This window comes from Chenopodium quinoa, unplaced genomic scaffold, assembly GCF_001683475.1.
Source record: "Chenopodium quinoa cultivar QQ74 unplaced genomic scaffold, ASM168347v1, whole genome shotgun sequence".
Lineage (NCBI taxonomy): Eukaryota > Viridiplantae > Streptophyta > Magnoliopsida > Caryophyllales > Amaranthaceae > Chenopodium > Chenopodium quinoa.
The window spans coordinates 1,872,559-1,890,640 of record NW_018744593.1 but is presented as its reverse complement, the minus strand read 5'-3'; the positions used below and the strand labels follow the sequence as shown (position 1 = coordinate 1,890,640).

The window sequence follows — 18,082 nt, the reverse complement described above, 5'->3', positions numbered from 1 at the left end:
TGCGGTACAAACGGTAAGTTTGGTACCGCCTGGTCGCTATGAAAGCCGGACTGACGGGAGGTGCCGCCTGACTGACTCTCATGATACGACTGAGTATGCCTCATCGAGGTATTTCGCAAACTGTCTTGGAAGTTTGAAGTAGAGGCCGACTCTGACAATCGGTCACTTTTCTTCTGCTCTAGCAGTAGCCGAGCGTCTGTGTATGTTTTCCTCGACCCGTCCGCCTGAATATGACGAACAGGTTTCCTATTTCCTGGAGTAGGAAAACGGTATTTCGTGAAATCAAGGGCAAGTGGCTCCCACTTCCTAGATTTAGGATGAGGGGTCGCCTCTCGCCCTTGAACTGGCTTCCTCTTCAGTGAAGTGGAGGGTTTCTTAGCCGACTGCTCCTTGTCCAGAGCAGGCGGCTTCTTGTTGATCAACTCTTGAATTTCTCCCTTGAAGTCCCTCATGAAGGTCATGAGTTCGTTCCTTGTGATGGGAGCAGACCCATCAGTCGGCTGCTGCCGAACAGGCGGTGCGCCTGCTGGCTCTCTTCCAGTTTGAAGATTTTCCCGTTCCCTCCTTTCGGTATGACGGGTACGTCGGGCCCTTAGGGTCCCGTCTGAAGCTGTGTGAGCTTCAACTTCAAATTCATTCTCAGTATCGTGGTCTGACTGAACTAGAGGGTCGTCCAGGGGACGTCTCTCTTCAGGAGCCGGTACAAACGTGGATGCCATCTCAGAAGTACTCTCCCCACAGACGGCGCCAAGATGTTTCGGGGTTTTCTGATGTCCTGCGGGAGAGTTACAATTCCGAGACTGGAACCGGACGCCTGTACCTGCAAAACAAACGGATGCTCCGGATGATTGGAGATCCGCCTCCGACGGTCAAGTTAGTACTTGATTAAGGAGTAATTAATGCGGAAATTAAAGTGATTGGGTCTCTCTAGGTGAGAGAGTTTAATGTGTGTAATCTGCGTAATCTACCTTAATGAGGATTAAGGGAGGTATTTATAACCTCGGGAAACGTGCCAATCTAGGTTTAGGTTAACCTTGGGCTGATTGGGCTTCCCACGGAAGTTGGCCCTAGGTGACCGGTTATCCCAGGTGTCATGGGAAGGACACGTGTCGTGTCGTAATTGGTCCAGAGTGGACGGATCATTGCTTGACACGTGGCAGGCTCCTATTGGCCCATGTGACGGACATATGGCGGAACCTGATTGGTCCACTTGTCAGATGGTGATTGGTGGGGAAAAATCCCCTAATCAACTACCAATAGGACTTCGCCATCAACATTGATTGATAAGATCTAGGAGTCTAGCATATACATGTTGCATAAATATGCAATAATTGATTTTCTAATAATTAGGCCTTATTAGAAAACATTTCAGCAGAACAAATTTTGATTGAGCATATTTTAGTAGAACAAACCATAGCAGAGAAGAACAGGTGTCAGTAGAGTAGATTGAGGTAGCAGAGCAGAGCATAGTAGAACTGCTCTAAAGAACAGGACCTTTATAAAAAAAAAATTATATTTAATTTGGATAAGTAGAATGATTTTGACTAGACTTAAACGCTTTTGAATTTTTTATTAGTTCAATTCAATATATGCAAGTCAGGTACTTAGGAGTTGGAGAAGTTAAGAAATCACCACCTTCAGATACCATAATTTGACAAGATTCAAACTCCAGACCTTGACAATCTAAGCAGAAAGAGCTTTACCAAATAAGCTAATGTTTGCTTTTTAAATAATGAGATTTAATTGGAAAACCAAATTCAAGAAAATAAGTAAAAGAACTAAATTAAAAGCCCCGATTTATTTGAGATGCACCTATTATTTTTCATAGTACTGTATTAAAAAGTGACAAATTATTGTGTATAATGTATTTATTTTTGAAAAATATATTTTGTCTAATTTTGTAATTTTTCCACTTTAATTTTTGACGCTATTCATTCACTTTTTTATTAGATCAAATTAAATCATATGGGTACAAATTTGTTAAACGAAACAGATCAGAATTTACTTTCACTAGACTTAACCCTTAATATGTTTAATTCTATAATAGTGAAAAAAAAAATCATACTATATATAAAGTACACATAATACAAGTCTAAAAACGTCTCAATTCATTATTTATTTAAAATAACAATATTAAAAAACAGATCATATCAAATTAAAATTGCATAGCCGACGTTATGCTAGATCTCATTCGGTTTGTTCGATTTATTGATTTTTATATTTTTAACAATTACATATAAAGATATAAAAGACCAAAAGTATAGATTACAACAAATTAAAATGAAACAACTAAAAATAAACGAAGGAAATACAGGCGTAAAACTATCGAAGCATAAGTAGGCTCCACATGAGCCAGCAGTATAGGAAAGAAGAACCTTTTTAATTTCATGAGTGAGGGCACGCTGTTTCTCATGTGATCACACTCTAATTCTTCTACAATTGATTGAAATTGTGGATCACCAGATTTAGGCCGCAACGATTCTGCCTATATATGTCACTTGCTCACTCATGATCTACTACATACTCTATTATTATACGGAGTACATATATATATAATTATAAATATACATGCTAATAATAATAATAATAATAATAATAATAATAATAATAATAATAATAATAATTGAGTCATATTTATTATAATATGTGCTTTTGTTTTTAAGTAGTGCACATTACTCTTTCTACCATCTTATCATGTGATACATTAAGAGAGAGAAAATATAAAACAAATAATTAACACACTTGCAACTGTGACTTAATATTATTATCAATTTATCATATCATGCACTTAATTAAGACTTGCCATGTTATGGGTAGATTCCATTAGTATCTTATGGTAGCTGGTTATGTGCTGTTTTTAATTACATTACTTATTGATTCTTTTTATTAGTAATTAGTGATAGATTTGGATGCATCTGTTAAAAAAATTGTTAAAAATTATTGATGATAGTTAATTAAATAAGTAAATTATTATTTAACAAGTAGCAAAAGGCCATATGATGGAAGTTTAATTTAGCAGGGAAACTTACACTTACACTGTACATTGTACGAAATTCTAGTTCCGATCGATGAATTAAAAATTGATTGAGTATTACAAATACTAGGGTTGATTATTACAATGTGGGATTATTATCATAAACTAGGAATTGATACAATTTAAAAAAAAAATTAATGCACAAGTATCAGAAGAACAAAAATTAGATACATCTTAGCTAGAATTAGCTTATAGCTTACTAATACAAATTTTACTACTTGTGAAAGTGTTCAATTATTGAGTCCTCTTTATCATACCATACTAGAATTCTTTTTAGAAGTAAGATTAATTCACCAAAAAAGCCCTCTATGTTAATATTCTTTTGAATCGCATTTAGTCACATATCAAAAATGTTAAACCCTAATCCAAGTTTTGGATTCAATTAGTTAAGGTGATTTTTTATTTTTCTTTTGATTCAATAACTCCTAGTAAATTAATTAATTAATTATGGACGGAGTAAGATTGGCTATATTTTGGGCCAAAAAAATAAATAAAAAGTGGGACGTATAGGCGCGGGATTAGATGTGGCACTATTTTTGCAAGATAGTCTAATCTACAATTCTACATGCCTCGCCGCCAAAAATTGTGATTGATCGTGTGCCATGCAAGGACCACATTTTTTGCGCATAATTCAGCCTGTAAAGGCACAATAAAAAAATGATCAAAGCAAGGCTTAGGCATGTAAAAACCATGCTCAAATCATAGTTTTGAGAGTGGTTTATCGGTCCGACTTGATAGATTTACATTGTTTTTTTTTTTTTTTTTTGCCAAGTCCTAATTGTGGCTATCCTTAACACGGGCATTGACCTTAAATTTATTGGAACCAAACAAATCACACACACACAAATGGATACAACAATATGATTAGACAAAGTTTAGGCAAGATACAAGATATCAATACTCAACATATTTCTACCTGGTTCAAGCCATACTTGATAAGCTCAATACTCTAGCAATACAAGAATTGTAATATCCTAATATCCTAAAAGTCCAGTAACTTACGTGATTGGTGAGTAACTAAAAGTTGAAAGAAATCTAAAGAGTGACTTACTTTTTACAGCTAGATGTGTTTTTACATTGTTTACATAGTTACTCGGTATATAATTGAACCAACTTCTGAAATCATTTTTCTTTGACTTAATAGGATGAACTTTATCCGACCTATTTTTAGTTTTTAACCCACTATACAAGTAGTTAAACCGAGTTTTAGTTAAACTGGGTAGGTATATGAAATTGATGTACATAAGTACATGTACCATGTCAAGCATTTCCGACCAAAGAAACGTCACAAAGAAAAGCAGGGAAAAGGAAAGCTGACCAAAATGTCGTCTTTTTTTAATTTGGTCAATTTTGAGAGGTAGAAGTCGTCGATAATTTGTCAGAATTTCTTACTTTTGTTTAATTTCCGGCTAATTTTTCCATATTTTGGGTGACAAAAAGACAAAATTAGTGAGCACTAGTTGCAAATATTGAGCACAATAATCTCTAAGCTTGAATTACGCCATAAATTAAGTAAAAAATAAAGAAAAAGGCTTATTTTGATAATATTATAAATTATGAGCCAAAAGGAAGATATAGTGGAGATGTTAAATAGACGTATCACTTCTGAGTTCTGCCCACATTGATATGGCTTGATTGGAATTTGGGAAGTGTTGCCTCAATTTTATGCTATGATCTAGGAGTACGGATTATTGTCAAGGTTGAGCACAAACTAACTTGAGTACTTTGACTGTTTGACAGTTGATTTGGTAGTTATTTGACTTGAGATCGACTTTAATAGAAGAAGGTCAAGGAACCAGTGTATGGCTTAAAACGATATAATGAATTAATGCATTGTTGTTTTGAATTATATTACTCTGTATTGTATATTATATACTCTTGAATCTAAGTTAGATATAATACAAAACAGAGTATACACTCTCGAGTCTAAATTAGACAATCTGAGTTGAATGTATAAATATAATCATAAGATAGTTAAAGATATGCAGTAAGAATTTGATCTAATTCATTTTTTGATGGTCTCAAATTGAGTATAAAACACATCGAATCAAATCGAAAACCTATATTTTAAAATTGAGTATACTGAGAGACCGAAACAATTTTTCTTGGACCGAACTTGAACTGGACTAATAAAACCAGTCCAAAATCCAATCAGAACAGTTTGTACCGATTTTAGAATTTTTTTTCTATATTTTTATTAGGGTAATGATATATGTAACCCTTAGGATTATATATAAACATTAACTATACTTCCTAAAGTGGAATTAAGTTGGAAATGCACAACAAAATCACGCATTGATCAATGCCTATTTTAGCTTCTTATACAAAGCACTTAGGGCTATATTTATCATATTCCTATTTTTTTTAAATAATTTTTATTACAATATAAAAATAGAAAAATTAAATATAAGAAAAATAATTTTCAAATGCCTATTTTAAACGTCTAACATAAAATAGCTCATAATTAAAATTATTTATAACATATTAAAGGTAAATACTACATTAAACATGTATAGAAGTTTTATTCACAATTTTAAACCAAAAAATTAAACCAGTCTGGTCCAAAATTGATTTTTAGGGGTTCCGCCCGGACCAAAGATCGTTAAATTTCTTAACCAAGAAATCGGACCAGTTTATTTTATTTTATTATGTGGATCAGATGATGTAACGCCGTACTGGTTTGTTGCCACCTTCTGATTGAAACCAAGGCCATGCAGAAAATTACGGGTTTTATAGAAAAAGAACAAAGGCTGTTGCTGACTAGTTAGGAGTAATTCTATGTCATCTCAATAACTCATTATGAAGTGCAAGTACTACAGAATTTGATTTCTAATTATTGGATATCTGATCACTTAATAAGAATTTACCAAATAAGTTTACTCACATCCACAAAGAATATTAACATGCCAACATTGTGTTAAAAAATCGGATTGTTCTTCCTCTAACTAGGTGCGGCTATAAAAGCACGCTAGCCATAAATCGGGTCGTGTACAATCATGTGTTGGATCGTCGGACGTCTTCCCTTAATCGACCATGTCTTAAATGAGATAATAGCGGTCAAGTGCATGGCATTTGTGTCATGTCGCTCTCGTGTCAATCTTTTAAGAGTGACGTGGGTTTGTCCACGATTCCCAAGATTCAATATATGTATTAGGTAAATGTGCTATTCCATCAAGCCCCGACCCATTAATTATTAGGTCTTATTAATTAATTTAAAATATACAAGTCGACACAACCTGCTCACGAAAGTAGAGAAAAAAAGTGTTCTTACACGATCATTTGATGAGCCTTCCGTCAGGTTTACAATGGTAACCCATTAGCCACCCTATCTTATTCACAAATAATATAGCCTGGTTAGAGAGAGCAGTGGGTGGTGGTGGCCTCTCTAATAAGCGCAATTTCGAAGATTATCATGTGTTCAAGATCAATCACTATTTCATTCGTGATTCTGACATATATTGACGACGTAAATCCCTCTGATTTATTGTAAGTGTCCCACTTTTGCTGGTATAAATGTCGATGCAAAAATTTAGCCAATAATATCTTTAATTATCAATAAATGTAAATCAAGAAAAGTTGTTATTTGCAAACTATATATACATTGTGATGATTCCAGCGAGTGTCCATATGACTTATTTTTCATATATATAAATCACTACCGTTATTAATCAAAATGGATTATATGAATAGTGTAAAAAGTCAAATAAAGACACTTAAATAATAAGGGAGCTTTGTATGTGTCATATTACTTTCTCTCTAACTAGGTTGATACCTTCTTTTTTTTTTTTTTTTTTTTTTTTTTTTTTTTTTTTTTTTTAAGCTAAACACGCAATAAGCAAAAATCTCAAACACAAACAACGTGGTTACTCTTCACCGTATGTCCATATACTTTACCAAGCTATAATCTCTCCTTTTTTATACAACTGTTAAGATGAAGGCAGGTTGAGCTGTCCTTTTTTACCATCATGTATAATTCTTTTAAATAACCAAAAGTTGTACATGGAAATACTTTAGTGACTTAAATGCTTAAAGAGACAAGTAAGGAATTTTATGTTACATCACTCATGTATGAGAGTACTACATTTTGTTCTCTTACAAATACATTGTTTCATTCCTTAAGACACATTATATTTAAACGCAATAAATTTTTTTTTCAAAATTTAGGTACAGAGTACATTATTTGTCTCCATGACACACAAAAATGACAAAATCTTATTCTCATGACTTGATTTTTACCAATAAACTAAAACAACTTTAACCTGTAACTTTTATTTTTAATGACAAAAATGAATTTCTCTACTTACGCTTATTGATAAAAACTATTTTTTCGCAACTGAAACTAAATTCTAAACATGGAATATGATATTTACTAATTACAACTGATTTCGCTGTTTTACTATTTTCCCCACTTAATACAGCTAATTAAGTAATTTTCATTGGTTAAAACTAATTTTTATTGATTAAAACGGATTTATACCTGAAAAAAAATAAATCTATATTTAACTAATGCCACCAAATAATACAGAGTAGTCATCAAGCAAGCAAAATGCACCCTTAGTCCCTTACCCCCCTCCCTAAATAAATATATAAAAAAATTAAAAAAAGAAAAAAAAAGAAAAAAGAGAAAAGAAAAAGAAAAAGGCAAATTAAAAGAAAATAGAGATTGGAAAGTAAGCAATTAACCAAAAACCCAAACAAAAATTGACTATAAAACATCTATACAAACTCTCTCTCATCATCACTTGCTCTACTCTCACTTCCCACCACCCACCTCTCTCCTACTTCTCTCTTTCTCTCTCTTCTTTCTCTCTCTAGTCTAGTGCCACAATACTTTCTGTTCTCTTATACCTTGCTAGAAAGAAAACAGCAAGTATTGTTTGGCACAAAACTCAGAAGAAAGAAGAGATTTATACATAAATAAAATTCCCCAAAACATATAAATAATAAAAAAAAAACCCCAAAGTCATCCTCTCAAAAACCCCATTTCACCCACATTGTCAATTTCTCAAGAAATTACTCTGTTTTTTGTAAACTCCCCTGTTTTTTTAGCCCCAAATCCCCTGTTTTGAACCCAAAAAACCCTTTTTTATTTACCCCAAAATCCCCTGTTTTTGGGGTAAAAATGGCGGATTTAATCCAAGATCAGCTGTTACAAGCAAGGGGAGATTTATCATTTCAATTAGGATTAATGTGGGAAACAATAAAAGCACCATTAATTGTACCAATGCTTAAACTTGGTGTTATTATTTGTTTAGCAATGTCTTTAATGTTGTTTATGGAAAGGCTTTATATGGGTGTTGTAATTGTATTGGTTAAGTTGTTTTGGAAGAAGCCTGATAAACGTTATAAATGGGAAGCTTTACCTGATTCTATTGATGATATTGAAACTGGCGGCTCAAATAAGTTCCCTCATGTTCTTATTCAAATCCCTATGTTCAATGAAAGAGAGGTATAAATCTTTCATTCCCTTTCTTTTTCTAATGTTTTTACAATAGTTCAGTTGGTAATGTCTGAAATTCGGGATCCAATTCCGTCTATATCGATGCCATTGTGGGAGGCACAATAAAAGTTAGCAATAGCTCAGTTGGTGACGTCCTAGAGGTGATTTTTATATCAACATTATTGTAAAAAAAAAAAAAAAAAAAAAAAAAAAAAAAAAAAAATCTAAGGGGAGATTTTATGCATCATGGTAGACTTTTTCTTTTAGGTTCACACAAATCATGGTAGATGTTGCCTTGACTTGGTGCGCTGTTAGTGCCACTTGGTTGATTTGGTTTTGATAGTTGTGTAATTAAAGAAAAGCTGCCACTTTTTCTTAATTTTAGTTAATTAATTAATTAATTATGTTTAGTTAATACATAAATTAATTTAATGTATGGACTTGGTAATTTTGTGTAGGTGTACAAAGTGTCAATTGGTGCAGCTTGTAACCTTTCATGGCCGGCTGATCGAATGGTGATCCAAGTACTTGATGACTCAACTGACCCGGTTATCAAGGTAAAAATGATTTGGGCAATTTGGTAATTTAATGCCTAGTCTAGTACAATAGTCACTTTATTAGTGTACTAGGAGTACAACTGAATTCTGTTTTTTCCTTTAATAGGTGATGTCTATTACATCATTTTCCCTTTTTCATTTAATGTTATCGGTGATTTATTAGTCATTGTTACATTTTTAATTAAAATAAAATGTTTGGTAGATGAGTAAGATAATGTGTTAATGCCAAATATTTAATTTAATTGTCATAAACCATGATTGATACAGGTTTGTACTTAATTATTAATAGCAACTAAAGTGTTACTTTCTCTTTCGCATTAATTTTATCATTCCTAATTTAGTAAGATTATAGATTCGTGTTTTCAACTTGAATTACCCTCTTTAATCATAACTTAATTTTCTTAGATATTAAGACGATTTTTTTTTTAAATCCGGTAATTACCGTACCCATAATTCTTTAGTTGAAAGGTATGCAATTTGTCAATTTCATTAGAAATTTAGAATGTACTAATAAACTAACTTTTAGAGGTTAACTAAATTAGGCCTAATCTCTGTGCCTAGATGCCGTTTCTATGACATGACATTTTTTCCTTTTGTTGTACGGGAAAAGTAAAATGTGATTTAATCAATAAAATTCGATATAATTTGCTGCTTTTTTTAGTTGTAATCATTTCACTATAATAATCCACAAATTTTTATTGAAGTTATTGAATTACATTTTTGCACTCCACTAAAGTTGTTGCATTATGTTGCTAAATTTGAGACATTATGAATTTTTTATTTACAGGATATGGTGGAATTAGAATGCCAAAGATGGGCTAGCAAAGGGCTTAATATAGTGTACCAAATTAGAGAAAATCGTGTCGGTTACAAAGCTGGTGCTCTTAAGGAAGGGTTAAAGAGGGACTATGTCAAGCATTGCGAGTACGTTGCAATTTTCGATGCTGATTTTCGGCCAGAGCCCGATTATCTCCGACGAGCAATTCCATTCCTGATGTACAACCCTGAATTAGCTCTTGTTCAAGGACGGTGGAGATTTGGTAAGTACATAGATTCTAACTTACTTGTACATTACCTAATAGTGTCTGGTATTGATACGTGACTTGTATTCTTGTCCAAGTGTTAAACTCGATTATTTAAAAAATTTCGTAATGTCAATATGTTCATATCTATAAATGTGCGTTGAGGATGTGACATATTGACACACACGAATAAAATAGTGAATATTATTACTATATTATACGTCTAGACTAGTATAGTCTTATACCCCCGCACAAATAATTACGATTAGTGACCATCTACCTTATTTTTTCTCTATAACGAGAAACTGTCGGTGGACTGTTAACTTCTTTGCTAAAAAAAATGCATATTTTTATTATTTTTCTGTCTTTTATTAACTTTTATATGCTTTTGGAAAATTCCACCAATCTTTTCAATTTTTGTGTAATTTTACATTGTTTGAGAACATAGGGATGTGGTGGGGGTAAAGTTTACACTTTGGGAAAGAATAGCATACAAAAAGAAAAAAATAAAAGGGAAAAAAGAACAAAAATGTAAAATGAAATTGTTTGGTTTATTACACGAGAAAATACTAGGAGTTTCCTTCTCAATGGAGGTGCCCACCAATCACGGGAAATTTCTTCTCTAACGGGTTTGATGTTGGTCCTCAATTTGTTTTATTGCCATACATTGTTATCAACCATAGACTTATGACTTATTGTTTAATTAGCACTCGTACGGAGGAGCACCTAATGTAATTTTCTTTGCAAACAAGTACGAATAATAGTTAATCGTGTGGACTTGAATAAAATTAATACGAGAATGATTGTGATAGGAGTAGAACAAAAATACAAAGAAAAAGATGTTAATTGAACCAAGTTTTGAGCTAGTCTGTTTAGCCACCGACAAAACAACAATCAACTTAAGCAACAAGAGTACTATTTGTTGATCTAATAAGTCAAGTGAATATAGTATTATCTGTGAGACAACGTTGAATATTGAAGAATCGAGTTAGAACTAGTGAATCGTGGAGAACGTAGTAGTTAAATAAGAAAATGACAGTAATACTATGAAATTACAACTAATAAGAGCACAATAATTGAAAAAAAAAGAGGTCGAGGACTAATAAGAATCTAAATGTTCCCAAGGGGCCAAGCTGTAATATGCTCAAATCTTTTTGTTGCTTCTCTATCTCCAATGTATAGATTTTATAAACAATCTCTTGAACATAATGGTCATTATTTCACAACTTTTAATGCATGTAGTGCTACTAATTGATTCTGATTAAAGGTATAATTTAAGTGCCCTCTTTCTTTTTCTTCACTCTAAAGCTTGATTAATTTAAGATTTAAATGCCACCACTCTCCATTACCTTGCTCTTCTCTTCTTATCTTCTCATTTCTGTTATTTTTGTTGTAAATTGTGATCAAACCTAAATTTCTGGGGCAAGGTTTGTCTTTTAGCATAACAATCCATGTTACTATGTTATGCCTACATAACCTTTCTCCCACCTTTGCTATTTTTTTTTGTCGGCTCGTATGAGATGGAATGAAACTAAAATAAGTTATACGAGTATAATGTGCTGTATAAGTTATTATAACTCCGTTTCATACTAAATTTTAATAATTTTTTCTCAAAATAACTTTGAAAAAATAATCATAAGTGATAATATCTCTCATATTAAGAATTTATTCACTACTAGTGTGAGTCACTCTACTAATGTGTCACTCTGACATTGCTTTTCGCTCGCACAAGGGTTGTTTAATCCTTTTGTAAAAAAGCAAGTTCTTGGCCAATGGCCAACCCAATTCTCCGCATAAATCAAACTTTAATAACACCAATTGTTACGAGTATGTAATTTTCTCATATAGTATTTTTTTAAAACCAATTTTCTCAATTAATACATTTATAAAAATTAATTTTTTGGGCAACAAATTTACCTTTAAGAATTACACCTATACAGTACGGATAAAAGAAGAGGGGTAGTTGGTCAACGAAGGGATAAAAAAAAATGAGGTAATGAAATCTAGAGTGGTAGAGCAGTTGGGCAACCCCACAAGCACGTGGTAAAATAGCATCTATTTGCTGAGCTATTACTTGCTTACTGACACTTTCTCACTCACTCTGATTAATAACAGCCAAATTTGGTAGACCCCACTCTGTCTCCGCCGACACTACCTATCCTAAAGTAATGGTGTTCCACCATTTTAATAAATCACAATTAGGTTTCAATAATTGCAGTGGATTTGGTGTTTTTTCCTTAGAATCTTATGCCATGTAATTCGAATTTTTATCATCATGTGTTAGGCTTAACTATGTAAATATAAATGTCACTATATATGTTAACTTTATAATATGTACACTTTTGAGTGTGGTAGTTATTATAGAGTAGTGGATTTGCTGAAACTTTATCAGCGATTTATTAATTTTACAAGTAATAATTCATTGATATTTAAATATAATAATAAGAAAAAAGTGGATAATATAAAATGAACGAACTCTATTACCATTTTAGAGTAGTGGATGCTCACGTCTTCATGTGTGAGTTGCGTTAACAAACAATTACTAGACTAATGCATACATGTGTGGGTGTGATGGCATTTCACTTCTTGTTAATTGTCTAACTACTGTTAATTTTTTTAATGCAAGTAACTTGTGGACTTCGTAATGGTTATACTAACCCAATTGAACATGGTTGATTTACAGTGAACGCGAACGAATGCCTAATGACGAGGATGCAAGAGATGTCACTAGACTACCATTTTAAGGTGGAACAGGAAGTGGGGTCTTCAACTCATGCCTTCTTTGGATTCAATGGTAATTTCCAACTTTCTTGTTTATCCCATTACTTAGCCATTTTTTACACCTGACACAATTCAGGAACTGCTATATACTGCCTCATTTATGATACGTCACGTGACACGTTTCACCCAGAATATCAAATTCTCGCAATCATAGGCTAACTTATCATACTTGTAGTAAAATATAGAAAAATAATAATAAAATTAAATATTTACAGGTATTGTTAATATCGAATTTGAGTATTCAAGAGGAAGTGGACAATTAGTTTAAAGTAATGTAGCAGCATAATTAACAGCCTTTGATTGTTTGTTTTAGTACTCAACAAGGACATAATTTTAATTGGATTAGAGTATGTAGTAGTGTTTGATACTCAGTCGTATAATAGAGGCAGGAAAAAACAATATGTTATATTAAAAGAATGACCAAGGCCTCCTATGTATCATATGGACTGCGGAGTATGAAGTATCTACCTTTAATTTCGGATATTTTGAAATTGGATTATTGGATATTTTTTCCAGTAGCATTATTAACGAACCAATCAGATAGTATGAAAATTTAAAATTTCCATTTGCTCAGGACTAATAGCAATGCCCCATATGATTGATCTTGTTGCTTATGAGTCCGGAGGCTAATTGCCTAAGTGCCTTGGCAGTCTAAAAGGGGTGAAATGTTAAAAATGTTCTTACCTAAGTCTAATTATAATTGCTTATTAAAAATATATTTTTTGAGAAAAGCTTATTGAAAATTTTGATGACACTTGAGTATGATGTTTTTGCATAATACAAGTGTTCAAGCCAGCAAGGATGGGCATTCTGACAAGAATGAATCATTTTTAAAAAAGTTTGATGACAATTATAAACCTTGACAGAAATATTGATTGGGTTAAATTTAAAATATGAATATCATACATATACTCTGTATTAATAGAAGGATTTTAATGCAGGAAATGAAATCAATTCTGTAAATGAGGAGTTAATAGGCGCAACATATTTATGCACAAAATTGACATCTATTAACCCTGCTTCTTTCCAAAAATGCAGGGACTGCTGGTGTATGGAGGATAGCTGCCATTGATGAGGCAGGAGGGTGGAAGGACCGAACAACAGTTGAGGACATGGATCTTGCTGTTCGAGCTAGTCTTCGTGGATGGAAATTTGTTTATCTCGGTGATCTTCAGGTATAGTTTACTGAATTATATTATGAACCAAACAAGCCCTATATGTGCATTTATAAATTATAAACTTGAAACTAATATGGAATCAAAACAAGGGTGAAAATTCGATGAACATGAATTAGATGGCCAATACAATAGTGTAACATTATAAAAATGATGTGAATGTGGTCATTTATGTGGTGTTATTTTACTTGTTGAACATCATGTTAAAAAGAATTTTCTTATTTTAGTTGTTTAGGTAAGTCGAGGTTCAATCTTGAAAGAACATTATCCTAAATCTTGCCTAATTTTCCTCCCTATAATTAAAATCAGGTTAAAAGTGAATTGCCAAGTACCTTCAAGGCTTTCCGCTTTCAACAACATCGATGGTCTTGTGGCCCTGCTAATCTCTTCAGAAAAATGGTCATGGAGATTGTCAGAAATAAGGTCAGTATTCAATCAGTTGTGCATTCATTATATATAAATTGTTTCGCGTAAAACAATATTTGAACTGCCAGTATGAAGTAACTAAAAGAAAAATTGAAGCGGGGCTTATAAAAAGAAAAAATTTTACCTTGTGATTTTTTCAACCTTGATCATAGTTTTAATTCTTTGATAATTTGGTTTATTTATGGAAAATTTGGTTTTGCAGAATGTGAGATTCTGGAAGAAAGTGTACACAATCTACAGCTTTTTCTTAGTGAGAAAGATCACAGCTCATATGGTCACCTTTTTCTTCTACTGTATTATTCTTCCTTTGACAATACTCATTCCTGAAGTCGAAGTCCCGATTTGGGGATCAGTTTATATCCCTTCAGTTATCACCATCCTCAACTCTGTTGGAACTCCAAGGTCTAGTACTAGCTCAACATTAATTTCTGTCAACGACTTCCGTTATCTTTGATCTTTCACTTACAATCCGCTGTGCAACATAAATTGCAGGTCAATTCACCTACTGTTTTACTGGATCTTGTTTGAGAATGTGATGTCCTTGCATCGGACTAAGGCCACACTCATTGGCCTCTTTGAAGCAGGCAGGGCAAACGAATGGGTTGTCACTGAGAAGCTCGGAGATTCTCAGAAAAACAAGGGGAATGCCAAAGAGAAATCAGCCGGGGTAAAAGCTGCAGTAAGGAAAGCGCGATCCAAGATCCTAGACAGGTAAAAGGACATTCTTTGTTTTTTTTTTGCAAGCCAATTGATTAGCTAAAAACTATTCCTTTCGTCCCTTAGTAACACGGTTCACACATGTTCATTAGGTAACCTCAAAACATAGACATCTAATAAATTTAGTACATTAAACTTTGAGCCTTTTCATACTACCCTGGCCCTTATTTACACTCTTCTCTAAAAATTCCATGAAAAACTTATAATGATATAGAGAGCGGAAAATGTAAAATACTACCTACTAACTCATGATTATGGTAAATCAATTCGATTCCTTAAATATGTCTATAAACCACATGTCTATATTTCATTGCTTCTGTCAGTTTCCTAATCAAGAATCAATGCTAACATGCTCTTGATGGATGTAAACAATTTTGACAGAATGAACTTCTTGGAGTTGATAGTTGGAGTATTCCTCTTCTCCATCGGATGGTATGATTTTCTATATGGCAAGTGGAGCTACTACGTCTACTTCTTCCTCCAAAGTATCACCTTCTTCATTGTTGGCTTTGGCTATGTCGGCACCTTCGTATAGTCTTGTTCAATCCTTTAAGAAGTGTCACTCCATGATCTAATCAAATACCACATTTGCACAAATTTCATGTCGCTTTCCTGTAAACCTTGGATGTTCGTTTTGATTGTGCATAAACAGTCGTGTTTATTGCATTCGACAAATTGTTATTGCAAGTGTCTATCTTATTGCACGACTTGAATGGGTTGCTGTAATAATCCAGAAATATATATATAGGATCATTTTTCTTTGAATCGGGACATAGCATTCAGAAAGCAGAAGCACAACGAGCAGGAAGAAGAGCATAGAAGGAATAGAGAAACAGATGAATGATTGTTTTTTTTTTTTTTTGGCTGGAAGATGTTTGGAATTTCTTTGGGATCACAAGTATTTTAGTTATTGTATGTTTGTTTATCTTAATTGTTAGTTTTGTTAAGGAGTTGTATGGTCAAAAACAATAAGACTAGTATAGTATTGTCTAAGTTATAGGGTACTACAAAAAGTTCTACAAGATTTGGAGCAATATATTGATAAATGTCAGTATAGTTCATTCAGTTATTAATTCACTCAAAATGGTTGTAATCTAGCACTTTTTTTAGGCAATATATCCCCTTTATCTGTCAATTTTGCAGATTTTTGGAAATCAACCTTTGTTAAATTTGGTTCATTGAAAAACATATCGTATCTAAGATTGCTTCATTTGTTGTTTATGTGTGTGAATTTATTGCATGGCCATTCTAATTCTCTACCACAGTAACTACGAAATATGAACTAACTAAAGTACTAATGTATGGCAACTTTCTTCTTGTTCATTGGTACACCTAAGAGTATTAAAAGCTATATTTGCGAATAGATTAAAGTTATTTTAAGCCATGGGTACACTTACAAGTAGGGGTGGGCAAAAAAGGACCGAGACCGGAAATCGGACAAGGACCGGAATTGGACCGAACCGTTGGATTTCGGGTCGGTCTCTGGTCCTCACAAATTGGTGACTTCGGATTTTTGGTCCGGTTCGGGTAAAAATAGGAATATTCCAGTTTGGACCGGAAAATGTATTTTTTAATATTTTGGGTGAAAATTTTACATTTAATGTTCAAATTTCAATAAAATTTAAGTACAAAACTTGTAATTTATAAATTTTAGGTGCAAAATAGGAAAGCACGCAAACAAAAACAAAACGTTAAAAAATGATGTATATATAAAGATATTAAAATGCAAAAAAAAAGAAAAGAAAAGAATATAACCTGTCTAAAACCGGATCGGACTGACCGGAATAAACAGGTCTAGACCGGAACCTGGACCGGTTGATTACGGTCCTTTCCTCGGTTTGCTAAAACAAGCGATTTCGGGTTCCGGTTCATTCCGATCTGGTTTTGGACCGGTGCACAGCCCTACTTATAAGAGTTAATAGCACTACAAGGTACTAAACTTTGATAAAAGTAGCAATTAAGGTACTGAAGTTTCATTTGTTGCAAATAAGGTACTAAGCTGTTGATCGGAGATTCACAAAACACAAAATATAGGTAAAAAAGGACAAGCAAAAAGAGTTTACCATTGGAGCACAACCTAGGGTTTCATATTCATTAATTAGAATAAAGATGAACAAAGAAAGAGAAATCATACCTCAAATGAATAGTATACCCTTGTAAAGTGAATTAATAGTGGAAATCAAGTAAGTAGAACACTCAATTGCATGTTATTTAGCCAAATTTAAAATAAAAAAATTAAAAAAAAAACCCCAAAATTCTCTTCAAGTCATGAAAAATCCAAAAATTTGGTTGTGAAATTCGGATTTTAGGGTGTTAAATTTAGTAAAAATGTGTTTGTGAGTGATGAATTAAGCACATAAAAGCTATAAAAGTCAAGAAATAAAATAAAAGAAGAAGCTAGAGGGAGATGATAGAAAGAGAGTATTAAAGAGAGAGAGAATGAAGGGGTGAAATGAACGTTGTATATATATAAAATAAAGGACATTACATATAAATTTCTTCAAAAAAATTAAAAATAAAGGAAAATTAGGGTCTGTTCTATTCCCCTTATTTTCACTTATTTTAGGTTTAATAAATTTAGTTAAGTTCAAATAAGTTCAGTTCAGGTTTAATAAGTTTTGATAAGGGTTACCCAAGTACAAATTACAACTAAAATAAGTTCTAATAAGTTCAGATCAGTGAAAATCAGGTGAATAGAACACACCCTAAATTTGTCTCAGTGTTCTTTTATTTATATGTAATGTACTTCCGGGCACATGGAACACCCCCCTCTACTATACTATTTTCAATTGAAAGTTCAAAGGAAAAAGGGAAGTAGCAAGGATAACAAATATAAATGAACGGGTAAATGTACAATAAGACAAGTGGGCTTCCCAATTCCTAACCTTCAAACTCCCTTGTTATTTTAAGTGTTACACTTTGACCGGCAC

General features: G+C 32.9%; 1 protein-coding gene across 1 annotated transcript; it reads left to right on the top strand.

Annotated features, from left to right (window-relative positions):
* The first annotated feature begins 7,657 nt into the window (after positions 1-7,657).
* Positions 7,658-16,287, top strand: LOC110699622 (glucomannan 4-beta-mannosyltransferase 2-like). The gene is made up of 9 exons (XM_021877130.1): positions 7,658-8,483; positions 8,933-9,031; positions 9,819-10,071; positions 12,737-12,847; positions 13,873-14,009; positions 14,319-14,432; positions 14,638-14,837; positions 14,928-15,146; positions 15,534-16,287. Exons 1-9 carry the CDS (start codon positions 8,157-8,159, stop codon positions 15,685-15,687), a joined length of 1,614 nt encoding a protein of 537 aa, XP_021732822.1. The 5' UTR covers positions 7,658-8,156; the 3' UTR covers positions 15,688-16,287.
* Positions 16,288-18,082: the final 1,795 nt, after the last annotated feature.